Consider the following 26544-nt stretch of genomic DNA (forward strand, 5'->3'; position numbering starts at 1 on the left):
CTTAGCTGAGGTACTTTCTATGTATCTATGATATGAGTTTTGTTGTCACAGCCATTATGTGTGACCCAACTGGGAGAACAGTCACCTCTCTTCAGACACCATCCATAAGACTTCCTTCTACATTCTTCTCTCCTCTGCTACATTCATATCTGCTTGCTTAATAGTATCCACTGTTTTCCTCCTAGAGTTAACTTTTAAGCTGTTCTAGGTCTCATTGAAGAGTGAAACAAATGCAAATACTGTCACATAGGAAGTGGTGGGGGCAAGGAATGGAAGGGTGCTTGCTACTAGCTTAGTTCAGCTGCTGTGCCAGGATGTGCTCACTTACTGATCCGACTAAAATCAATATATAATGTGACCTTCTACATGGATCTGCATAGATAGGAAACTGGTGCTGGTGTGATTGATCTTTTTGTTTTCTGTAATGCTTCCAGTTTCTAATCTTTTGTATCTATAGGAACAGAGTTAGATCTGGCACAGTGCTCAGGCAGAGACAAGAGAAAGTGTAGGCAATGTACAGCTGCAGTGCTATGTAGGGGTTTTTTTCTTTCCACAATCTTGGGAACATTAGCAGTCTTCACAGTGTTACTTCCAGAAGTTTCAACCCAGTATCTGATAAGCACAGGTCATGCCTGCATTGCACCTTCAGCTGCTCAGATCAAAAAGCAGTTTAAATCAGACTTGATCCCTGCTTACTGCTGAGTGCCCTTGCACTGCTATAAAGTAAAACCTACATGCTTAACCCCTGCTAGACAAAGTGCCTGCGTAGCCCCAGCCTTTCTGTAATCCTGGCTGTCCTGATGTTGCATGTCTTAAGGGGAAGGCTTAAGTGCTGACTTGTCTGCCTCTGCCAGCCACAGGTCCTTCATGTGAGCCCAACAGGGCAGCCAAGGTGGGCACACGATGTCTGCCTGCCAGCAGTGTAACCTGATGGCTCCTCTGTGCTTTGGGTACCTCCTGCAAAGGAGGATGAGTTGTCCTTCAAATGAGGCTGAGAAAGGTATTGCTGCTAATCTCCCTTCAGCTGTGAATCAATTCCCAGGACTAGTGTTATAGTGTGAGGTCAAAGAAGAGGAAAATAAAACCATGTTTTTTCTTTCTTTTTTTAAATCAAAATCAGCATTAGAAACAATTTTGTCTTACCAGAAATGGGGGAGGAAGAGACATGGTGTTACACTGGTGAGAAAACTTCCCAAACCTCACCACAAGACAGACCCACTACCTGACTTAAAGAGCTGATGCTGGAAGAGGAATTTTTCATCTATGCTGCCTGAATGTTTAGCTCTATATTAAAAATTTCGAAATAAAATTCCACAATGCTGGGTAATTTAATACATGGGAAATATCCCAAGCAAAGTAATTTACTGTTATAAAACCTACAATATTTCTTATTTTTCTAAGTGTATAAGAATATAGTACTTAGTTCATTAAACTTGCATTTAAGAAATTACATTTTAAAAAAAATATAGGAGGAGCCTAGCAGTTAGTTCTTCTTATTCACAGTGTATTCAACTTGAATTGAATAACGTTATTACTTTCTGTTTATCAACACTTTTATTTAAATTGCTGAGAAGATGTAGCTATTTATCTGTTTCTTTATGCTTTTCAGCAGCAATGCAAAGATTGCATGCAATCTGGAATTAAGCATTTTAACAAAACCAAAACATGCTGTGACTAGTGGAAATTTGTGGGTAATACAATCTTAATAACCCACCAAAAAGCTCTGTCAAAAAATTATGTGATATCTGGGCACAAATGTTGTGGTAACTGTTGGTAAACTTTGGCTAGGGGCTGTTCCAAGGAATGTTGTCAAGAATTGCTCTCTGGCGCATCCAAAATTTTCTTGAACTGGAAGTACACTGAACTAGTCACACCAAAAACTAAGATCTCTGCATCAAACATGAAGAGCTGGCAATAGTAGGTATGAGGGGAATTTGCACTGGAGATTAAGCTCAGGGCTTGTATTTTAGGTGTAGTATAAATGTACTTACTGTAAAATAACCCTCTCCTACCCATCTACCTTACAGCTCTTTCCTTAATGTAAGGCATCTCTTTAAAAACACTACTGTGCTGCTTGCTGACACTTTTGCAGTGATACAATGCATATAAAACTTTAATGAAAGATGCTGATACTGAGAACGTATCTTAATTATAAAGAACAAGTTTTTAATGGACGCTATGAAATCTTTGTGGGAAAAGGTCAGCCTCCAACATCCTTCCTCCCTTTTTATTAACACCTTTGTTCCTCAGTGCTGTTTCTGGTTGTGACTGCTAAACTCACTATGATGTCTCCTGTTTTTCAGAAACTTGGGGTTATTTCCTTGTAGCAGTTAGGTCTCCCTTGTCCCCGTAGCACTGAGCTGTTGAACAAAACTTCCTGGAGCTAGGAAGACTTTGGTTTAATGTCAACCACTGCTCACAGCTCAGGGTAACTGAGTGAAACGTAATGGGCTGTAAAGTGCAGGTCAGGGGTGATGACGCGCAAGTCCTGTTTTAGCTTTGAACTCTGGAAACCCTGTGGGAACGCTCGGCCTCGCTCCTCTCCGTCTTTTGGGCTCAGCTTTGCCAAGCTGCAGAGACGGAGGGGGAAATAAACCAAACCCAGTACTCTCGGAAAGGTTATCCCATCGGAAACTGAACGGATGGTGGTTCCTATGCGTGGTTTGTCACTAAAGAACAAACCTTCGAGGCTCTCTCTTGGGCAGGCTGTGCCCAGGAGCCACCGGCAGACCGGCCTGTGAACCGGCCCCTGCGGGAGAGGCACGGTACAGAACGCCCTTCTGCAGGGCAGATGCTCCCCAGGGCCTCGCTCGGTGGCAAAAGCCGCCGCAGCTCTAACTTCCCACCGAGGAAAGCCGAGCCCGCGCCCGCTGCTGCCGGCACACCTGCAGGCTCACACCGCCCCGCCGCCCATCGCCACCCAGCAGCCCCCGCGGGGGACAGCTCTGCTCGGTGCCGGCAGAAGGAGCCCAAGGAGGCGGCGGGCAGGCCTCCTGGGCTGGCTTTACACGGGAATGCTGTGGCAAGAAAACAATGGAGAGCCTCCCCCTCTCTCCCTTCCCACTGGCACTTCCAGCGCCGCAACCAGCGCGCCGCCGCTAGGTGGCGCCGCGGCGCCCCGCCCCGCTCGCGGCCGCGGGGAGCGGTGCCGGGAGGGGCGGAGCATGCGCAGTGGGCGCGCCTCGCCCGGGCCGCGCGCCTCCGCCCCCTGGCCGCGCCGCCGCCACCGCGAGCGGGAGGAGGAGGAGGAGGAAGGAGGGAGAGAGAGAAGAAGGGAGGGAGGCAGGTCCGCTGGCCCTCTCGGGTACCCCCAGCGGCGAGGGAAAGATGGCGACGCTGGGAGGCGAGTCGCAGCCCTTCCCCTCCGCTGCTCTGGCGGCGGCCGGGGTGGGCGGCGGCGGCGGCGGCAGCGGGGCGCTGGGTCTGCAGGCTCCGCTGAACCGCGGTCTGGAGCGGGCGCTGGAGGAGGCGGCGCACTCCGGGGGGCTCAACCTGAGCGGCAGGAAGCTGAAGGAGTTCCCGCGCAGCGCCGCCGCCCTGAGCCACGACCTCTCCGACACGGTGCGGGCAGGTGAGCCCGGGCGAGCGGCCGGGGGCGGGCGGGGAGCGGGGAACGTGGGTTTGTTGAATCGCCCGAGACCCCGTCCCGCCCCCTCGGGCCACATCGGTGCCCCCCGACCTCCCTGTGAGGCGAACACCCACTCCCCACCCTTTCGTTCGCCCTCCCCCGGGCCCGTCCCCACACGGAAGCTGAGCCCACCCCCATCTCTCCGCGGACCCTGTGCTTTCTTTATTCCCCCCGCCTTGGTGTATGAGGTAGGTGTTTGCTTCCATATGGCTGGATCTGTGCACGCTCCCCTCCATCCCCCCGCTCGGCGTTTGGTGAGGCAGAGCTGCCTCTCCCGTGGCACACTGCGGGAATATGTGGGGAATTCTTGCTCGCACCTGTCCTCTTCTCCCTCTGGGGAATTTGCGTCTCTGTGCCACCCTGTCCCTGCCTGCTGAGGTTTGCGGTGGCAGCCAGCCCGCCTTTCATTCAGCTGCGGGAGGAATGCACTCACAGTGCCTGGGTGGATACCTGCTGCTGCTGTCCTGCTGCTCGTGGGTGAACCCACCTGGTACGGAGAGGATGCAAGTCCGTCTGTAACCACACTGAGATACTCATGTGCTTCTGAACATGTCTCCTATTTGCATGCCGTAGGTGGAGACATGTGCACAGGAAGACGTTTGCACTTGGCTGCCCCAGGGAGCATGCTGCCTCTGACAAATGCCACTTGTTCAGCACTGGGGTTGATATCCACCCTAGTGTCCTTACAGTCATGGAGCCACAAGTGCCAGCTCTGTGCAATGCTATCTTCCACAGCAAATGTGGAGAGGAATCCCTGTCTTCACAGGCACTGTATGCATTCTACAGTGGGGACACCATCATTACATAAATCTGCAGAGGGGACAGTCCTGACAATCCTGCAGGCAGGAGTGGTGAGGGGAGGTGTATTCAGTCTGTGTTAACTTGACCTCACACCTTCCTTCTACCATGAAAAAGTCACACTTTTTTCTCACCTAGGGAGGTAGACCCACCTCAAAGGGTCATATCAGTTTTTGTGCCCCTATTTTTCCCAGGTGTTGGAATGTAATCCTTTCTTTACATGGTGTCACTAGGTAGAACAGTGCAAACCTGCATTAAAAGAATATGTTAGCATATTGCTAAGGTCTTCAGTGTATGGCCTCCACATGCCCTTGTGTCCCCATTTGCCTGCTGGACATAGTTGTGTTGTAGCAGCAGAGCAGGAGATGTGTAATCACTTGTTCTTGTCCCACAAAACAGCAGGTGCTTCACCTGCACGCAAACGTGATAACACAAATCTAAATTCTCAGCTACTCCTGCACATGAGGATATTTATGCCTCCCTGTATGTGGAGACACATGTTCTGTTTGTTGGATCTGTCCCAGAGTTAATGCCCCTGATGTGTAGTAGGTGTCACGTGTTATTGTTGTTTAGCTTTGTCACTTGATGGCAGTTGCTGAGTGGGTTTCACATTGGTCTGTGTGAGCACCTATATCATCATATCAGTAAAAGAGAAATATGAAGGAAACTTGATGAATGAAACTACCATGAATTACCATACTAACCATTAGCTGACTCAGTAGCAGATGTAAAAGGGATAGGCATGGTGGGGGAACTGTATGTGGTTGCAATAATGCCTTTTGTCTTGTCATCCCCAAGCAAGGCATTTTTTATCTCATTCTTTTTTAAAGTTGAAGTCTAGCAGACATGCTGTGATGTAAGATAAATAGTTTGCAAATCCAAAAATTAAGCTTGTTTAGTTTGACCTAATTGAACCAAACTGTTGGAAGACCAAATTATATACTGAGGAGATTATATACTGGGAAGAAAATTGTTTGATTGGTAGTGATTGCATGTTAGTATTTATGCATTGTGTAAGTATGCTGTACAAGCATGAGCTGTATGTAGTATGTATAGGTAGCACCTGCTTGTTATATGCTTGCTTGTTCTAATGATTTTTCTAGGAAAAATGTAGTTTTTATCTTCAAGCATTATTGTGCTTTTGTCAGAGTTTACATGGAAAACATTCAATATAAAAATTGAATGTAGAATTTTGTGTTCATTCTCTTTTTGTTTGATATAAACAGCAGTGTAGATCAACCCATGTCTTAATCTTGTGGCAACAGCAGCCCTTTTTATCATTGTCCCTTTTTAGAAGAACACTGTGTTAATCTATAGTTGCTTTATGGTTTTGTTTGTAACAGCTTGTTGTAATTGTTTAATGGGAACTGCTTTGTGAGTTAAGTTGTGTGTTGATATATTTCCAAAAAATCCATGTTTCTTTTCACTTGTTACATTACATAATGAAAATATATAAACAGAAGAGATGCTTGGCTTTAGCCCAGATTTCTGAAGCTCTTGGGGCAAACTCTGGATGGGATTTTTCTCTCCTGCTTCCTCCATAAATGTGCATAGTGTAAAACTTTCTTGTACTACTTAGAATATATCCTTGAAATGACTGACTTACAGTTTTGGATCTGATGTGCTGACATGTCTTTGAAGCCCTGAAACTCTGGGGTTTGGGGTAGGGGTAGATTTTCACTGTTTTTGGTGGGGGGAGGAAAGGAGGGGATTGCCAGTCTCACTGAAAAATGAAGATACTCCTTGATGTAGAGAAGTCTGTTAAGGGGGGTTGAGTTTAGAGGTCTGAGGAGTAGGGAATTTCCAGAAAACTGAAACCATGTCTGCATCTTGACAGTGTTTTAGTATTAGAGACTGAAAATATATTTTTTTCAGAAAGTGATGGTCTACAGCTACTCTCAAATAAAATATTATCAAACTTGTTTTCTAGAAAGGATCTGAGTGCTTTTAGTAGGTCTGAGGAAGAAAAAAGTGTTCAACTTTAAGTTCTCTGTGCTTTTTTTTTATGAAGATAGAAGTCAGATTTTATATAGCACTTGATGCATTTATGAAAGGGACATGGCTTATTTGCCTTTAGCAGCTGGGATGGGATAGTTTGATTTTTCTAGTTCTTACTGCAGTTACATTCTGCAGTAACTACAGTGGCTGAACTGTACATGTCACTTTCTATTCATGTGGGGCTTCTTGTTATGCTTTTTCTTCTGTGACTTTTCTTTGCATTAAATACATCTTGTTTATAGTTCTGCTTAAGAGCTGAGTGAGCTGGTCAGATGGAACTTCCAGGCAGTATCTCTGCACACAGAAGAGAGTTTTCATGGTGTTCAGTACTGTTAGAAGAAAATAAAACCTCTATGTAAAGTGCCTTGAGTATAGTCAGGCATTTTAAACCACATCAGTGTGGATGCAATGCAAAGAACATTTCAAAAATAATAAATGCTATTCTTATCACTTTTATTACAGGCTGGGTTATGCAGAAGGCAGTGGCACAGTAATCACACAGTTCTTAAGTAATAGCATGCAATTATGTTCCTCCAAACCACTGGGAATGCTGGAAGCATGTTACTTTATAAAAGAGGAAGAGAAGGCCCTAAAGATGTAACCATGACTGCCTATTGTAGTACTTCGAGCTTTTTCCGTGGGCTTTGATTGTATTTCTGAAGACAGATCTTCTGAACCTTTTCTGATGAATACCTGCTTCATCCATTTCTGTTGGGTGAGTTAGGCACATGAGGAGGGAGTATTGCTGCTGCTGCTGGTAGTCACATGGCAGAGAAGAAAATAAATTCTTTAAATTACATGCTAGATTATTAGAAAATAATTACAAATTGAAGTATTTGCTAATTTGGTCAGTAGGAAATTTTGGAAGGAATATATATTTATTTGTGCAGTAGAATGCTCTCTTGACAAAAGAGCTCCTACCTGCTGTTTGTAAAAGTCCTTCTAAGGGGACTGTGCTTGCCAGACAGTGCTGTGGTGAAGACGCCTGTGCCTGGCAACATCTTTGAAATAATTGTTTCAACTGTATAACTAGGGATTTGTTTTCAAGATGGTTGAAAAATCAGTGTCACTGTGGGCATTGATGCTGGTCCAGGTGAAATATGTTCCTTTCATTCCTCTTTGCTAATAACAAAAACAACAAGTGATATTTCTTGTTTCCCGCTTTTTTTTTTTTTTTAATAAATGTTATGTGGATGGGGCTCAGAGCAACCTTATCTAGTTAAAGATGTTGCTGCTTGTTGCAGGGGGGGTTGAACTAGATGGCATTTAAAGGTTCCATCCAACCTAGACCATTCTATGATTTTATGTACATTGGATTGCCATAATTTATTCTCTCTTATTTTTTCCACCTGCTTTATTAATGTAATTCTTCCTTCACTTCTGAGAATTCTCCTAATTACAGCAGATGTGCAATTGGTTCCAACTATTCTAAAGGCAGGTGGTACTGAGAAGAATGTCACACATACAGACTGGCTTGTTTGTGCTGTCAAATATGACCACCAAATGGACTCTTGTTTAGAATTTGATTGTTATTTGGCCACTAGAGAAAAAGATATTTGATATGCCTCTCTCCTTTTAAGAATTCTCTCTGATAATTACTTTGAATAATTTATCATTTTGAATTCATATTTTGATTAAATTGTGAGGTTTTTTTGAATGAGGCTGAGAGCCTTTCATTTTGCTCATTTAATCTAAACTCGTCTCAATAAATAATGTCTTTATAAAGCTAAAAAAAAAAATTCCGTTTCTGTTTCAAGTTCAAAAGTTAGTCCCTTCCTACAGCCTTCCTGTGTTTATATGAAGGTTTCTAACCTTACTTACTGGTTTTTTTTTTCCCAAATAATATATTAATTATATTAGGACAGGGAGAGAGAATAAATATGTTTGATTATTATCACAAATGAATTGAATATTACCCTGTGGCCAAAACTTAGGAGATGTAATTCTTAAGGCTAAAAAATGAACATAAATCAATTTTACATTTATTATTGTGAATCCAGCAGTATATGTAGCATTATTATGTATTTAACAGTTTCTGACACCACTTGATCGTGTGGTCTGTCTCGATATTTTTGTGCCAACATATTCTAGTTTCTGGTTTTTACTCATAAGCAATGCTATGGGAAAGAGCTTTATCAAACCAAAAGAGGTATTTTAGAAACATTGATGTGCATGGCAACTTTCAACTGCAGATTCCAATTTAAACCCCCTTGGCCCTTTTCTTCTTCCTGAAGCCTAACTATATCCTTGCTTGTGGATCTTATAAACATCAAGGCTATTGACTTCTATTGAAAAGAGTCTATTAGTTCCCTTGCTGTAGAGTCTAGTCAGTGGGGCTTTTGAAAGTTGCCTCTTTTGTCTAGAGATTTATGCCCCCATAGCTGAAATACAGCCAGTGACACTGCAGGTGCTGTTAGACTCTCCTCAGCACAAAATAAAGTGAATTAGCTCGGAGTGTTTTTGTTGCATGGAACAAATTATGAGTACACAATTGCCTGGTTACTGTTTCAGAATGTGGCATGAGCAGATTAATGGCTTTCTACCGCTGACTGTGTTTGTGCCATTCCCTCGTATTTGCTTGTTTGCTTTTTCTTTTTGACTTGCTTGCTTTGTAGAGAGGCTTCAAAACTAGTGCAAGGGTTAAGAGGTAGGAGAGATGACAGCCTAAAAATCATAGGATGGGAGGAAAGGTGAAACCCCTAAAAGTCAGCAGGAGTAGCCTCTTCTGTGGGTTGAACTTTACCACCAAAACAAACTTCCCATTTAGGGTGACAGTTTTCTAAATTGCTCTGCCTAGAATTGCCATGTTTGGACATGCTGTACATGTAAATGAATAAAAGCTGAATGTTTTTGTAGAAATATTGTCACTTTGTTCATCCTTGACCAATCTGCTTGGAAAAGACTGACTCAGAGCTCCAGAAGTGCTGTTATGGTAGTCAAAGTACTACGTGTTCCCTTTGAAATGCTTCTAGATGAACAGATTTGAAGATCCACTCACCTGTGACCACAGGCCTTGTGGGAGGTAGAACCCAAATATTCCAATATTGTTTGTGAGCCTCCTTTTAGTCCTTCCTGGTTTTGTCTTCAGCAAAAAAGACATCTTGGTCTAGACATCTATTAAACAGGAGACACTGTATGAATCTTAAGACAGTTACTATACATAGAGTTTTGAAAACTCTAAATATTTTTGTGAGAAGAAGGGGGCACAATCAGCTATGAAAAAGTAGAATGACTATTTGCCCAGTAGAGCTGTGGCTTGGAAGAGAAAGGGGGCAAATGCCAATATAATCTTGGTTTGAACAAGAAAATGGATGAAAAGAAGATACTATTAAAGGCAGAAATGTCATAGAGAATGAAAACTTATGAACTATTGAATGGAAATACATGAAGTCAGAGAAGAGAAATGAGTGTAATGGCTTGGGATAATTCTCTGAGATCTGTAAAACTGAGGAAAAATGCCAGTTATGTTAATAATGATGATTAGAATTTTGTGAATAGAGAATTAGATAAACATAGACAAAATTGTTTGGCTCTAAGATACATGATATTTACAGACTGTATGCTACAAATAATAGTTTTTAATTCACACTTTAAAATATTAACTGTTGAATTTAAGTTTGGGAAGCTTAGCATCCATTTGCATGCAGAAGGAAAAACCAGTGATATTTTTACTGCTTGCAGAGTTACAAGATCAACCAAGATAGAGAGACTACTGTTTTGTGTATCCAAATGACCATTCTAGGAAGGATGAGTAACTTCTCCAGGCCATAGGCTGACTGTTCATCATTCTGCCTGCTGTGTTCTTGCTTACTGTTAGTAAGCATTTCTTAAGTTTGTGGACATTCCCAATTTGGTTAGATTGCTAATTCACAGTTAAAATCAGTATGATTGAAGTAATTGAAAGGGCACTTCTCAAAACAGAGGGACCTTTAACTTGTTCTGCTGAGACCAGGATTATGGAAGGTGTACCCATTTATTGTTCTCTGATGTGTAAAACTGAAAGAAATGGCAGAAATGTTATCCCTGTGTTCAGCAAGCGGATCGCTGTCAAAACTGGAAATGGATGTTACGTCTCCTGAGTTGTGACTGTTCTCTGCTGGCCATGTTGTGCAAGGTATTGCACATACATCAGAGCAGTTATTTAGAAAGGTACTGAGGAGTTAAGCTTCTGGAGGAATAATTCCTTCCTGTTAAATTTGTGCATAGACGTGTCCTTGTGGGAGGAGTTCATTTATGAAATTCTAATGCTTTCTCCCCAGCTTCTTTCTCTAAGGGTGTCTTGCTGGCCAGCTTTTTATTCTTTTTTTCCTTGTATGGTTCAGAACACCCTAATGCCTGTAAACCTCCTAACTACTTAAAAATAGAAGTAACAATAACAGTCTTTTGTCCTCCTATCCCAGTCTGAAGGAGAAATATTCTTAAAGGGAAAAACAAAGTCAAAACTTGTGAGCTGATGATCTTGGCAGAGCCAAGTGGGGGTTGCTTTTGCACTTAATTTGGAGCTGGAGGTTTGCACTTGCTTTTGAAGGTGCATGAAGTGTTTAATGTTCAGCTGAGCTTGTGTGAATTTAGTTAAAAGCTAACTGATAATTTCATGATGATTATGCGAGGCAGCTCTTCTAGGAATGGTTAGAGAAATTACTGGAAGTAGCTGGCAGTTTTGAGTATCAGAATAGAGTTCTTGATCTTTGTGAGAAGCAGAACAAGGGCAAAAGAGCTGAGTACCTTGTTAGCAGTGACCTGTGCTGCAGAATGGATGAGGTTTTTTGTTGATTTTCTGTAGGGTGGGTGATTGTATTCCTTGGTGTGAAGTGCAGTAATTGTAATATTTTTATTTCCTTTCCAGACTGTGGTGCTTTAAAATATTATATTTGTAACAATTTAATTTCTGGGGTTTGGATTTAACTATATAAACTAGGTGTTTTCTACTACTGTACCCTGATAAATACTTCTGGTAGGAGGTGACATTGCTGGAGCAGCTGGTGTTAATATGTATGTGAAGGATTTAAGGCAAATAATTTTTTGAATTAAAGAAACAAAATTCAGCAAAGTACATCTTGGAAGTATATTTAAACATAGCATGTGACTTGATTTCTTTTTATTATAAAGAACAGTAGGATACTACTATAATACTAGTTTATATTCTAAAGTAGTGTGTTTCAAAAGTAGCAAAGTAACTACAAATGACACTTCCATTTATGGTGTGTGTACAGATGTGAGGTTTTTCAGCATCTAAAGTCTGCATTTTTGGTTGTACTATTTGCAGCAACACCTGTCCTTTGTAGCATTACATTAGAGAGGCAAAAAGTAAAAAAGAAAAAGAAGATGGGGGAAAAACCCTCCACATTTAACTGTGAAGAGAAAAGCGTGAATAAGAAGTTGGATCTGTTGTTTGGTGAACAGAAAGAAACAGGTTCATAAAATGTATGTGCAAAGGTAAATCACGGGTGGAGAAGTTTTATAAAATGGGGAAGAAATGGGGTAGGAAAAGAATTGAATCAGAGGTTAAGCCAAGGAAAGAAGTGGGGCAGAATACACCCTTGGATAACCTTTACAGAGGTAAGGCAAGATACCAAAAATGCAAATGCAACAGTTTGTCTAGTAAGAACCTTATGTCAGACTTTAAAGATAATGAAATTGTTACCACGGTAAGAGAAGCTTTTAATATTAAAATGGCTTTATTTACCGTTTGTACTTTTAACTATTTAAAGATTTAATTGTAGGAGAAATTGGGATTGTTGAACTCCAGACAGGTTGTACCATTGCTGCTGTTATATTACTGTATTTTGAGAATAGTGAGTCTTAGCTGAATTCATTCAATTCAGCCTTTTTAAGGCAGGGCAAGTGCACTAACAACAAAGCTGTCTGTCTATTCAGTGAAAAGGGAGGAAGAACATAGTGTCATTCATATGTTATATAATTAAAAAAATGCAGACAGTTACGAAGATTTCTGGAATGGGGTGTCTGGTCAAAGCTGAAAGGAGCTTTCTCAGCAGTTGGGGCAGGACAAGGATGCCCTGGTTACTAAATACAGCTGTGATTGATCAAGGGGAACAACTTAACCCGAGGTTTCCCAAGCTGATTTTATGTTGTGTTGCTAGGGCTGCTTGTTTGGTTGTTTTGTTGCTGTTTTTTTGAGTTCATCCCAGTTCAAGAAAACTCCTTTTGCCTTCCACTTTGTACAGTGTCATTTCCCGGCTTGGTAAGTTTTGCCTGTGATTCCCATTCCAAGGTCTGAATTCCAGTCTGGCTGAATGCCTACTCCTTGCTTGTGTTGCACTTAGCAGCCGTTCAGATTGCCTTGTGTTACTGACTAGGTTTTTCCCTCACTCACACGTCCTGTCACTTGCAAGGTTTACTAGACACGGTATTTTATTTCCCCCTGCTTACTAGTGTGTTTGAAGGAAGATATTATGACCAAGAATATCCTTGTGGCATCCATCTGAAATGTTTCCATACTTTGTCTTATTTTGAGACCCATCAGTACCAGTTCCTTCTAGTTTCTATACAGCATCAACATGATGATGCAGTTTCTTAGTCACAATGTGCAGAAATTAAGACTGATTTACTAAATTATAGCTGTGTTATAATGGATTTTGCCATTCATTGTCTGAACTTTCAAATTTGATGGAAAACTATTATGTTAATTTGGCAATGTGTAGTTTTATATGTTATTTTTCTGAGGTTTTATTTGGGGGGGACAAAAGAGGCTGCAAAGTCTAAAATTGTTTTTAATTTTAAAAAAATGGCAAATTTCTCCATCTTTACAACTGCTCTCCTTTTTTTTTTTTTCCCTTTTTTCCATGTGCTGTCTCAAATTCACTATAAAAACCAAAGATAGTCTGGCAGGCTTTCCACAAAATTCATGCAAGTGGTGTGGATCTTGTGATTTGAAAGAAAATATGAACTAATTTAAAATAACCAGTAACTTCAATTTGCTAACATTTTTGTAAGGGGATTCAGAGATAAGACAGACACTATCATGATGTAGACCATGAGACACTTTTGTATCATGGTATTGCAGCTATTATTGTTACGCTGAAGTGTGCTGTGTATCACTTTGACATTCAGCCAACCAGTCAGGAACTTTCAAGGGTAGAGAAAGTAGTCTTGTGAATTTCTTGTAATTTGAAAACCTCTTATGTAATTATATTGATTGTTAATGTAATGACTTTAAGAGCTTAAGTCTTTAAGTCATTAATATAATGACTTTAGGATTTCTACTTTTAGCTGTTACTAGCATAGATCTTATTCTGTTTCCATGTAAAATTACTGTGCAAACTTTGCTCAGTGAGTTATTTCATTGTCGTAGAATGATGCAGGTTATCCCTGGTTGTACAGATTGAAAAAAGTGAGAAGCAGGAATTTTGAATGGCTTAATCCAGATCTCAGAACAGATCAGAGACAAAACTGTGAAAGGAATCCAACTTTGGTTCTATGGTAGTTTCTTTGGGGGGGGGAGGGGTTCATTTGTTTTTTTTTTAAATGTCATTGATATCTTGAAGAATGGGTGTTGAGGCATTGGTTTTGTTCTGGAAAATGTTGGGATAGCAGTAAAGACTTGAAGCTTCCATTAAGGTCTTAAGTACTGGGAGTGGTTTTAAATGTATTAACACAATGCAGAAACTCACTTTATAGTAGTCTCTGGCACAGACACACAGATACAACTCAAAAATAGTCTCTAAAAGAATATTGCTATAGATTTGCAATCAGCTAAGAATCAGGTAATATGAAAGAGAAGTAACTTCACACAATAATGAAAATAAAATCAGTATTTTGGCAAGAAGTGCTGTACTCCTTCTGCCAGTTTTCATATCTTTGTACGTTTGGCTTCCTAGAGAACTGAAAAGGTTATTTTTGGCCTAGTGCCCTGGGCTAAAAATGGCTTCTGGAATCTCATAGCTCCGTTTGGTGTTGAGCAGTTCTGTGCGGTAGTAACATAACTGCAGTAATTGGTAGTCTCGCTGAAGCATTTTAGTTATGCACTTAAATGTTAAGCTGTGGGAGATGTGGCTCTGTGATCACTCCAGCATCCCGTTTATCAGAAAAATTTAAGCCATGTTTATCTATGTAGCAATGCTAGCCTGTAGAAAAAGAGGCTTTTCTACAAGTACTTGTTAAAGGGAAGTAAGAGACAGTGTAAGATTTAGCCTCTACAGGGAAAGTCTCTAAAATGAAGAAATAAATCATGGTATTGCTTTGGGAACAGTGAAACACAAGCATTGCAGTTGAGACTGTAGGCAGTTGTACACTGTACATGTACACTGTGTGGTACATGTAGGCGATAGAATGAGTGTGAAGTTTCCTTGTGTTTCTGTCCAGTGTTGTAAGTTTTGGCTTTAGATGGGAAAAAAGCCACCCCAAACTTAGCACTGCCTTCCCTAAAGAAACAAATGTATCAGCTACTAGATGTGAATAGGTGCTTATTATAAATGTAAGTTTCTGAATGATTTCTAAATAATTTGATTGGAGTTTCAAACCCGGAGTTTGAAATAGTCAGGAGAATAGTGAACAGACTCTTTAAATCTGAAAAATCTTACACCAATAAGGGGTCTGAAAACTTGCAAAAAAGGCTGGAGATTGCTTACCTCTGTGTGCCTCACAAATCTGTTAACTTTTCCCCCAGTTTTTTTGCTTGGACTAAGCAGGAATAATGCATGGTGTCATAAGAAAGTAAAGTTTTCAGGAATAGAATTCATTTTAAAAAACACTTTTTGTCTTTTTTTTTTAATGGGTGAAGTCAACATGGACAAATTCTGCGAGAGAAACTGAGTTGTTCTAGACATAGCTCATGAGCATCCATAGAACCCTCATTTTAAAAACATCCAAGAAATCAGTATCGCGGGTTTTGTGTTCTGACTTTGCAGTGTAAGGCTTTGTTAACATAGTAATCTGGAAATATGGCCAAAATAAAATGAGTTCTGATCAAATTTTTGATCAGAATTTGAGATGACCGGTCTAGTGAATGGCTCTTTAAAGACAATTATCAGACTTCTTCACTGGTGCTAAGGTTCTAAAATGAAGAAATAAATCATGGTATTGGTATGGGGTTAGTGAAGCATGAGCGTCTCAGAGAGCTACCTACCTCCAAAATTACAGTGTATAAAATACAAGTCCTCTTGTTCTAAACAATTTATGAAAAAGAGTAGTTCCAGACCAGCTTCTGTAGAAGAGCTGTGCTTAGTCTGCAGAAAGCTCGAATTTGCTTACTGGGCTAAGCAGAAACCTTGCCAGTTTCCCTAAATACAGGTGTCCCTGTGAAACAGAATCTTTTGTGTTTTGATGGCTATGTAGCATATGCTGGTTACATTCCTTGCGTGCAGCCTCCAGCCAAATAGTTTTATAGAAAGTTTGCTATTTTTAAAAATTATTTTTGATGAAGTACTTATTGAGGATAAATAATTTTCTTGGTTAGCAGTTTTTGAAGGAATTAGTCTGTGTCTAAAATTTTTTTCTTCCATGTCTTTAACAAAACCATCTTGTTTTTCAATGTTATCATCATAGAAAAAAAATGAAAATTATTTGTGGTCAGGCGGTATTCTTCTGCTTGTAACTGATTCAGCTTGGAAAAAAGCAGGTATTGCTTGTGCTCAGTCTTAGTGTGTTTACATTATGTCATTGGGTGCATGTTAAATATATTGAGTGGATTATATATATAAAAATATTTCACCTGCTCTGCTTTGTGTGGTACAGTTCTAGTCCTTCATATGTTTCTACACCCTTTCTTGGTGCATGAAACAGTGATAGCCCCAGGATAACCCAATCAATATGTGTGAAAAGACACAACACAGGGAGAAATATATTACTTTATTTGTAATTATTATGATTAAGTTATTTTATTAAGGTTATGTGAGCATAATTACTTTGTTTTTCCTGTGAAACAGTGTAAATAAATCATTGGGAAGCAGTCTTGCTAGAAAGAAAATAGTAGATGGTAGTAAGCTGCCAGGATTTTTTGCTTTATTAACAGAAGCCGCTTGCTTTTAGAGGAGTTTCTCTGATACTCCAAGAATATTTAGTAAGTCCTGTTGTTCTTTGCCAGATGTCTCACCTTATTTTGTGATGCTGTTTACATTCTGATGCTAGTGGACTATACTTGGTGAAACATGTTGAAGCAATAAAGAGACTTTTATGTTGATACAGTTTGTCCCTCTGCCTGATGCTGGCCATCAATTTCCCTGGCTGAGTCTGTGTATCTAGATCAGAAATTTATGGCTCATATGTGCTGTCTCAATTTTAAAGCATGCCAGTGATAATAGTATGATTGATTATATATTTCCTTTGGAAACAAATTAAAGAGATGATACAGCTATTTTGTATTTTAGCTTCAATTTCTGGTCATTTATTCTTTTTTCTTCGCTAGATGAACTAATCCTCTGTAGCAGACATTTACTCTTCTGCAGTTGTTTCTACATTGCTTTTTACCATTGTGTTTAACAACCTAAGATATTTGTTTAATGATGGATAATTCCAATTACTGTAATTTGGGATGCCACTGCAGTTGTCCATCTAGCTTCCTGCTGAAAGCTATTGCCCATGTAAATAGGGTGATAAACCTAAATGGTGATGATTGTGGATTTAAGCTACTAGGACAGGCTTGGAATTGTGGTGTTGAGGAGCTGGCATGTGATTTCACCTGCTGTGCCTGTTCCTGGGGAGGAAACTACCATCAGAGGAGTCTGGGACAGAGCTGAGGCTTTTCCTATCTTACATTGCTGTACTGAATGTTGCAAGGGCTTGTAAGACAGTCCTAAACAGATGAATATTTGGTGTGAAATATGATTTCAGATCCAAAATCTTGCAATTTTATGAAATCTTTTAAGTTTTTGGGTTCTTCAACATTTTTATTGTCTTCTACTTCGTTATTATCAACTGGACATAGCAATTTGTGAGGTGCTTTGCTACCTTCAGTGGGGTAATGTGTGTTCAGCTTATTTATCATAGCTGCTGCTAATGCCCCCAGCTTTCATTGTTATCATGTGCACCTCAAGACTTGGTGGGAGCTCATGATTGACATTGTTCCAAGCTTATGCTATCACTTCCTAAGACTGTGATTCTAATATTGCATTCTTCCATGTTGTATTTTCAAATTGTCTTATGACAGAGTTAAGTACGCCCTTGATTGTGTCTGACCTCCCATGTGCTCCAGGTCCCCATGTATCTATAATTTGGCCTTGCTGTTACTTGTAGCACCATTAACATCAGTAGTTTGCAGATTTTGTCAGCAATGACTTTGTACGGTAAGGGGGAAAGTCTTGAAACTCCTGACTGATGTTGAGTTGTGAAGAAATACAACTAATTTCTCATATGAGACAGTTAATGACTTCCTTGAGGGTATCATTCAGTTTCTCTGAGTAGATGTTGGATTAACACTCTACAATCACATCAAAATGACTAATGTTCTGGTGTGAGCTAATAAAGAAGACTTTTCTAGTAGATAGTATATTCATATGAGATTACAGAACATGATTTGTTTCAGTAGTGTACAAATCCTATCTTATGACCCTGTCTTTTTAGAGATATCAAAGTGAGTTTTTTTCCTTGTGATAATTTTTCACTTGTGTGTCCTTTTGTGTTTTGCTATATGAATTAGGAACATAAAAATGAAGGTTATGTGTAATGTTGAGGAAAGTTTTAAATCAAATACAGGTAAAATTGCTTTATAATTAAGAAATCCTCTCTGAGTAGAATGGATTGCTTGACAATTCCATTTATAGAAACAGGATGTTTTGGTTTTATGAATGTGGATTCCTTGGGAACTCATTTTGAGAAAGTGTTTGCCTGCCTCCACCCTTGGTGGAATGCAGATGACATCAGAATTTTTTATGTACTGGTGCTATGGATACATAAAGACCAGCTTTAGAAGTAACAGTGACATAAAAGGAATTGCATTCTAAACACTCTTACTATTTAAGGTGAATTGGTGGTATTGATGTCCAGGTGATCAAATCTAAGTCAGTGGAGTAGTAGGTGGCTTGGATTTTTACCTAAACCTTTTAAAATACCATAAATAATTGCACTGTAAGTTCCACTTTAGGTCATTTTGTGATCTAAAACATAACCCTTCCACTGCTTTTCTTGTATGACAAAGCTGTGTTGCTCACTTGTTTTGGATTTCTTATATGTGTTTTTCTCTCACTTGTGATAATTTTGGTTCCACTGGCATTTGAAGTGTCCCTTTGAAACCTTTTCGTTAAGATCTAATTACAACTTCACAAAAACAGCTTCAAGAGAATATTTGTTTGTAAATAAAAGTGTAAGTATCGGTTAAAGTGTGCAGTTAATTTAATAAAAACTTTATTATGACTTTTTTGTATCTAAATTTTATAGGATCACAGGATAACTATGAAGAGACCTAAGATGCTAGTGAAGGGACCCCTGTAGGTCATCTAGTCCAACAACCAGAGCAAAGCTGGGTCAATTCTAAACCTGTTCCATCTGTTCTTGTCAGCTGAAGCGTATTTCACTTAGCTGAGACATTCCCAAGTGTCTTGAAGTCCCAGGTATTCCTTCTGTTATGAATTCCCAGCATTTTTGTGATGAAAGAATACCCAAGGTGATTAGATTTGATTTACAACCTTGCTTTGCAGCTATGCAAAATACACTCTTCAGACGCCTTTTGTATGCTGACATATTTACCCACAGACCTACTTGCAGAGTTTTGATCCAGTTGTGTATTGACATGAATTCTGACATATTTTGCATCTATTACCAAATTCTGACTCTCTTTGTTAATCTGTTAAGGAAATACTGAAGAGAGAACCTAGCTTAATGCATTTTGGAAGTGCTTTTACAACACTTTAAAAGTGAATGTGGTGTGGTGTTAGTTTTAAATCCTATTTTGTGTGCATTGGGGTTTCTCCATTAGAAAGATGTTTGTGAGGAGCTTGTAGTACTCAAGACTGGAGTTCTCAGTAAAAATACTCAGATACAGACTTGCTTATGTTGAGAAAGTGTGTGGTGTTTTTTTTCCTCTAAGTTCTGATGGCAGCTGTGGAATGCCTGTGTTTAAAATTGCTAAACTGTTTAAAGTTGTATGGCAGTAAATTTTACTTATTTGTACGAGTTAAACCCCCTAGGCAGCTAAGCCCCACACAGCTGCTCACTCACTCCCCACAGTGGAGTGGAGAAATGAGTCAGAAGGGTTAAAAGTGTGGGCTGAGATAGTGAATTTAATAGGTAAGGAAAAGGCTGCACATGCAAGCAAAGCAAAATAAGTTGTGGGTGGGTTTGTTTGTTTTGAAAATTTGGTATGCAGATGCAGGTAGCATGAAATGTAGGCATGTTGTCAGAATCCCTTCTGACTGGCTTGTGTGGGAGCTTCGCTGTTCTAATGTTCTAAAACAAATGACACTTCGGACTAGGTTAGAGCAGTGTAAGGAAGGTTACCAGTCTTCTATCTCCATAAATCTCAGCACAGGCTTATTCAAGCTGCTTTCTGGGCAAGGTTTCCTGTCATGCTGCTGTTCTTAGCCTGCTCTCAGCATCTGAGTTTGGTTAGCTCAGGATGAGTTTGTCTGTGTCACTGTGACTGTAATAGTGTAGGTGTCGGTAAAGAAGTTATCTGTAGTGCAGTTACAGCTGTTGAAAGGTGGTTATTCTTGCTCACTAGATAATGTGTATGATCTTGCATGTCATGGTTTTCATTCTTTCTGACTTGGGGAATCTGCATTCTCTTGGGGAATCTGCATCACCAGGAATGTAAACAATAAAATATTAGGAGCATTTGTTCTTATACTCCAGCATCTGAATATTAGAAAATAATTTTTGATATTTATGTTAACTGCCAATATATTTCCATTGTATGCAGTGTGCCTACTATATCATTTCATTAAATATTTAAGATGTGAAAGTTCTCCTCCGACCCAGATGGAGGAACAGAATTTATGATACGTGACAATCACCTGTTTTTCTTAGGTCTCTTCTCTTTGGTTTCTTCTCTTTAGTTTCTTTAACAAACCACCAGAAACTGTAGCTGTTAAAAAGAAGACAGAACCTGTTTTCTGTATTTAATCATATGAAAATCTGTAGGAGAACTCATCTGTGGCAAAATGATACCAGATTACTTTCATGATTCAGCCATATATTGGTGTTAAATGGCTTAGGTAATGAAATACACTGAGGACTGTGCTATTCAGTGTCACTATTATTATGTTGGATTTTGTTGTTCGGTTTTTTGGGGTATTTTTGTATAATATTTTCTTGAAGAGCAGTAACATTTAATCAAATGATGTCTTAGAATGTTATTCTCACAAAACTCTTCCATTAATTAAATTTTCTATTTTGAAACAGGGTTACCAGTATGTTTTCTTCCTCATAAAATAATGGTGCAGCATTTAACAGTATTTATGATTTTTAAAATCATAACAACCATCGAGGGTTATCACCCTTTCAGAATAATTGATTTCAACTGGTGAGAATTTTCCATTTGTAACTGGAGAATTTGATGAGGAATAGGACAGGCAGCAGGTGTATTGTGAAGTGACAAATTTCTAAATAATGTTTGAATATTAGCCCTCTGAATGCCTTCTTTTTTGTTTGGTTGTTTTTTTTGTGCTTTCTGTTAGCTGTTATAGCTGAAGGTTAAGAAACAAGGATTAACTGTAGTGTGTTAGGCCACTGGCAAAATAGTGGCAAGTAAAGTTATGGTTTTACTGTTTTAGGTGTGTTGAATGAGTACATTGAGTACAATTAAATCTGTAACTGTCTCTTGTATTGTTCTCATAAATGCAGTTAGCTATAAGCGTTAAAGAAAAAGTACAGTGAGAATAATAACTGAGCATATATCCCACTATACTATCCTGTATGCAGTTCAATAGCATGTAAGTATTTCCTTTGGGGGATTGCTCTGTGTTCCTCAGTTTTCATTTAAAAAGTTTGTCACTCAGTGTACCTGGCAGTAAATTAACTGGAGGAAGTCAGTGTTTAAATATGATATTGTTTGACTGTTTCATCTGAAAATTTTTTAGGGACTTTCCACTGGATTTCCACTGTGGTCAAAGGTAATTTTTTAGACAGCAGCTTTTTTTTGTTGTTGTTCTTAAAGAAGCTTTGACTTTTGGTCTCATAAAAGTACTATGTAAACACTGAATTACCTTTACACCTTTAGCCATTTTCATGCAGTTTTCTAGTTTGGAGCAAAATTTTAAGTTATGTAGCATGAATCGATTGTTTTGCCCAGTATTTTAGTAGTTAACTTGGAGTGGCAGAATAAATAGAGCTGTACTGAATATGAGAGTAAGATGGCAACACAGAATCTTAGGATACATGTTGGAATTTTTTTCTCCCCTTTTTTGCTTTAACCTTGTTTTACAGCGATGAAACTAATTTGTTCACAGAAGAGTTGAGTTTTCGTGCAAATGCTGTCTGGCCTCCTTCCTGTGCCAAGGAAAAATGGGGGGAACAGAAGACTGAACCCACCTTCTCTTTTTGCAGAAAAATAAAATCTTAAGTGTAACAGCTTGAAAAGGGCATCCTCTAAGAACTTTGCTTTCCTTTTTAATAGTGCAAGAAAGTGGATCTGTAATTCAGAATGCTTTTTTAGTAAAGTTTATGAATATGAATGTGTGATTAATTTCCTTATTTTCATCAGTTTTGTTTTCAAAAATACCTATGTTACTTGCAAGGGAAACTTGAAAAAAATAGTTTTAAAAATATTATATTACCTCCTAACAGAAAGATGTTGCATTGCACACTAAAGTTTCTTAATTTTGATTGAATCTATTAATTTATGACTGTATGGGAAAATATTTGGCTAGTTGTTGTGTACCTTATTTGTGTGGACAGTGATCTGTAATTTCCTACTTACCATCTTGCTTCAAGTGTATAAGATGCATATGAAAAACAAATATGAATTAATTCAAGTTAACAAGGTAAATACAAATAGTCTTATGTAGGAAACCATTGTCCCAATATCTCTCTGACCAATAATTTACAATATTACGTACTTCTAGCACATGGCAAGAGTCATTGTATAACCATATTTACCTGTTATTTTTAATTTCAGAATAAATAAATTGGCTTGTTTGTGCTTGTTTTATTATAGTGAAACCTTACTTTGCAATGGCTAGTTGAGTCAAAATTGATGAAGGTTACCAGATTCCTTGGTTTGGGGAGACTATCTGACCGTTGTATATAGTTCATATCTGCTTGTAAGACTTTGGGGAAAATTAAATTTATACCACTAATACTTTCTGTCCTGTGATTTCTGTGAGTGTGAATATAAGCTTAATCAGGTATGGCCTCTCTAAGCCTTGGTAGAGAAGCTAAGAGACCTTGGTTGGTGTCTTTTTTGCCAGATAAAGCCACAGTTAAGCCAGGAGAATGTATTTCCTTAAAGACTGTTCCCTTGGGTAACTATTCACATAAAGACACAGCTGTTTAGAGTTTAAGTATATGCAGGCAAAATATTTCAAATCATACTAGCTATTGAAATTACTGCTAACCAGAGTTTTGTATAATGCAGTTTGTCAAACAAGGATGTATTTGAATAAAGAACTGCCTTAGTCTTTGTGCATTGTGTTCTCTTATTTGCAGGTATGTGCAAACACATGTCCATAGACATGTGGGACATGATGTAAACATATGTACACATTTCAGGCATATGGACTGAAAATTTGGACTTTCAGTTTCTTCTAGCTGGGAAAAAAAAGTCACATTTTTACGTACATAACTTAAAAATTAGAGGTAATTAGTGTAATCAGTAGAGCTTTTCAGATCAGTTTTAAGTTTTTGTCATTTATATAAAATTTATTCAAAGAAATTGTATATATTTCATTCTGATTTTGGTTGCTAGTCAAAATACATGCTCTATGCTATTTTTACAGTAATTTGTTCATATCTAAACACTTATGTGTTTAGGTGATAATGTAACATTAGCTATTTTGTTTGTAACTATATATGTTACATAGTAATCTTATGTAAAGGATGCAGCTGATTACTAGTTTAAAATCCCAATTCTATTTTAACAGGTAAAGTAAGTAGTAGAAGAGTGTGAGCACCTCATAGTTCTAGCCTACTCTTTTTCATTGTGTCCTTGTGCAGTTGTGTTTCTAAGTATGTCTGGCTACAGTTCAGCAAGAAAAAAAGTATTTTACCCTTCTCTTCACTCATGATTTTATGATTTCTCTGCGTATGCTCATTTAAGTTTTAATCATTATTTCCAGGATTGCTTAGGGTCTGAGAAGAGTAATATAATGCCGCTACAGGTGTGTCCCTAACTATGGTGGCAGTAAATGCTTAAAGTCTCTTTAGACAGTCCTGATGCTCTGGAGCTGCAGAAATGGGGATCACTGTAATAGCCAGCATATCCCTGTGGCTTTGTCAAATGAAGATGTATGATATATGTAGACTACATGACTTGAAAAAATAGCTAAAGGCATGAAAAGCATTTAACAATCCTATCAGATATGTAACATTCAAGTGTATGTAAAAATTCACTTGGTTGTTATTTATAATTTCTTACTGAAACAAAGGTATGGAAAACGTTTCCCTTTGAACTTGTGTTGCTGAAAATTTCATGTCAGAGAGACTTTCTGTGTAAGTGTTTTGGATCTGTTGGAATTGCAGGTGTAAGAGAGCTTGTACTGATTTTTCACTTTGGGCAGTTTCTCTGGAACAGTGGTTTCCAAATGGAAAAAACACTGATTGCATAAAAGCTTGAAAGTGGTATACCATTAAAACTATTTGCATATCCTTCACATGAAACCTGAGGATTTTCTGAAGAATGTCTTCTTTCCCATATGAATACTAAAAATACAAGCAGTAACCAGAAAAAAAACTGGAATTCTCTATGTTAAGCAGTTTTCTAAAGGAGAGCTAAACAACCCAATCCAGAGATTCTGGAAAAAACATTTTTTTGATGTAACAACTTCATCTCTCTGGGTAACTTTTTTGCTCTTTGTTTGAATATTCTATGCTCTTAGAAGAGATCCTTGATTTAAATACCTGGTTTATATTCGAGTTCTGAACTACTCTGTGTTAATTTAAACATATTGTATATTTTTCCAATATATTTAGAAATATTCCAGATTAATTTTTTATTTGAGAACTAGAAATAAGTTTAAAATCCGCTTCTGGCTTGTATTTTTGTATGGTGCCTTATTAGAGTTCTTCTGTGCCTTTGTAGTTGAGGTGCTCAATTTGCAAGGCTTTGAACAAAAGAAAGGTAGGAAAGAAGGTAGGTTGTTAAAGGTTATGCTGAGGTCCCTGACACTGGCAGTGCTTGTGGGTTCCTTGTCTGAAATGAATGTGAATGAAGGTGGGACTACTGGGCAAAGGGGGAAAAGCAAATAAAGGCACACAATAAAAAAAAGATAAGAAAACCTATAAGTAACTTAGCAAATTAGTAGCTGGTGGTTTGCCCTAATTAAATAGACTTGCAACAGTGTAGACACAGTTTCTGGATGATATTGATAACAAATGCTAACATAAACCCATCTTCTGACGTGCAATTACTGTGTGATACCTAAATTCTCAGTAGAACTGAGCCTTTTTTATTATTGAATGTAGTTGCTATGTAAGAGCACACCAGAAAAGCAGAGAAGAAAGCATCTGGCTATTTAAATGAATGCTTAGCCCTTGATTATATATAAAGCACTGCAAATCACTTTTTAATTCTGAAAGCAATAGTGCCTTATTTAAAAATGGTGTGAAAGTTCTCTGTTGGAACCAATCTTAAAACCATTGGAATGTTTAGGTAAAAAGACCTGTAATGTCATATATCATTAGACATGGCAAAAGTGTCGTCTATCTTGGCACTAGCTTATGGTTTACACTCTTGCTGTTGTTAGTGTTCTTGCATCAGCACTAACCAGGAATCTGAATGTTGCCAAGTAGGCATATTTTCTGAATCTTAACATTTACATTTAGTAAATGCTGGGCGATGGAACTCTTCAGTCTTCAGCAAAAATAAAAATAAACTGAAAGTATCTGGGATTCTTCAGGCAAAAGCTGGCTTCCTCCCCAGGTTTTTAGAACTGTGTATGGTAAAGATGGAGACTCCTTGTCTTTTTCACTCCTTCGCTGCTGCTTTCAGCACCAGTATTACTGTGCAGTTTTTTCCTTCTCTGAATGCTTTTACAGGCTCTGTGCCTGATAATTTTCCCTTAGGAAAATAAGATGTCATCTTAGAATGTACATCTAGGATAAGACAGACAAATCTGGCTTTCCTCTATTAGTCTGGCCTTGCTGGCTTGTGTTCCTTATTAAATATGGATAATACAACTCCCACTGCACTTGAAGCAAGTGGAATGTGGTATCTTTGAAAAGCTAATTTCAAAGAAGTTACTGTGTCTCCAGTCCCTTGTAAAAGAGACATAGCAGCAATTTTTACATACTGGAAGTATAATGAGAGCAAGTGTAATAAAGAGGAATACACCAATATCTCAGGACTCATTAAAATGTGTCAGCAAGATACAAGGAGAAGTGCTGGAATGAATAGGGAAAGATGGATAAAAGTTTGGGATTAGGAGTGGGGGAAATGTTGTATTATAGTAGGAAAGGGTAGCTTTGCCCCTCACCTGTGGCTGTTTTAACAGTTTGGTATAATTTGCAGCTACATTAAGCTGTCATTAAGTTTTTCTTCTAGCCTCTTATTTTTCAGTGACTGCAGTATACTGAAAAATTGTGTTTAATCATGCTTATTTGTTAAATCATGTTTAAAGGCTTTTAAATAAATATAGAGCTTTTTAGTACAATGAAAAAGCTGAAATTTTGGTGAAATAATAACGAAGTTGTCTCCAAAGCTTGTTGCTTTTTGAGATGATATGTGTAACAATATCTGATTAGTGGCTATTCAGATAGCCCAATAACTACCAGAGGTACGGTGATAAGGTGGAAAACTGCACCACTTAAGCTGCTCCTACAACCAGCAAAGGTGACCACTGAAGCCATTATCTCTGTTGCAAAACCTGCTGAGGTGATTCACTGGAAGAAACTCCTTGGAATGCCAGGCAAACTGGGGAGGGGTGGCTGTTGAATAAAGGTACATAAGATGTATTAGAGTGGCATTGGGGACTGAGTGAAAGAATTTTGAGATTGTACAGGTCTGTTACAGGATATTTAAGGCAAGGTTCAGAAGTCGAAATGGATCAAAGTGAAGTGGGGATGAAGGGGTGTGG

General features: G+C 38.8%; 1 protein-coding gene across 9 annotated transcripts in view; it reads left to right on the plus strand.

Annotated features, from left to right (window-relative positions):
* Positions 1-3208: 3208 nt before the first annotated feature.
* The window catches only part of LRCH1 (leucine rich repeats and calponin homology domain containing 1), a 117289-nt gene continuing 93953 nt past the window's right edge, over positions 3209-26544 (plus strand). For 3 of the 9 annotated variants that reach the window (XR_014851933.1, XR_014851934.1, XR_014851935.1), the window contains exon 1: positions 3209-3571. Coding sequence is in view for 5 of the 9 variants with exons in the window: in XM_085059853.1 (XP_084915979.1) it covers positions 3328-3571 (244 nt within the window). In the remaining 4 variants the exon portion in view is untranslated. The remainder of the gene's footprint in view (positions 3572-26544) is intronic. The other 6 variants (XR_014851942.1, XM_085059828.1, XM_085059836.1 and 3 more) reach the window with 4 other exon arrangements.

The sequence above is a fragment of the Lichenostomus cassidix genome, chromosome 1 (genome assembly GCF_008360975.1).
Source record: "Lichenostomus cassidix isolate B80296 chromosome 1, HeHo_3.0, whole genome shotgun sequence".
In the NCBI taxonomy this organism is placed as follows: Eukaryota; Metazoa; Chordata; class Aves; order Passeriformes; family Meliphagidae; genus Lichenostomus; species Lichenostomus cassidix.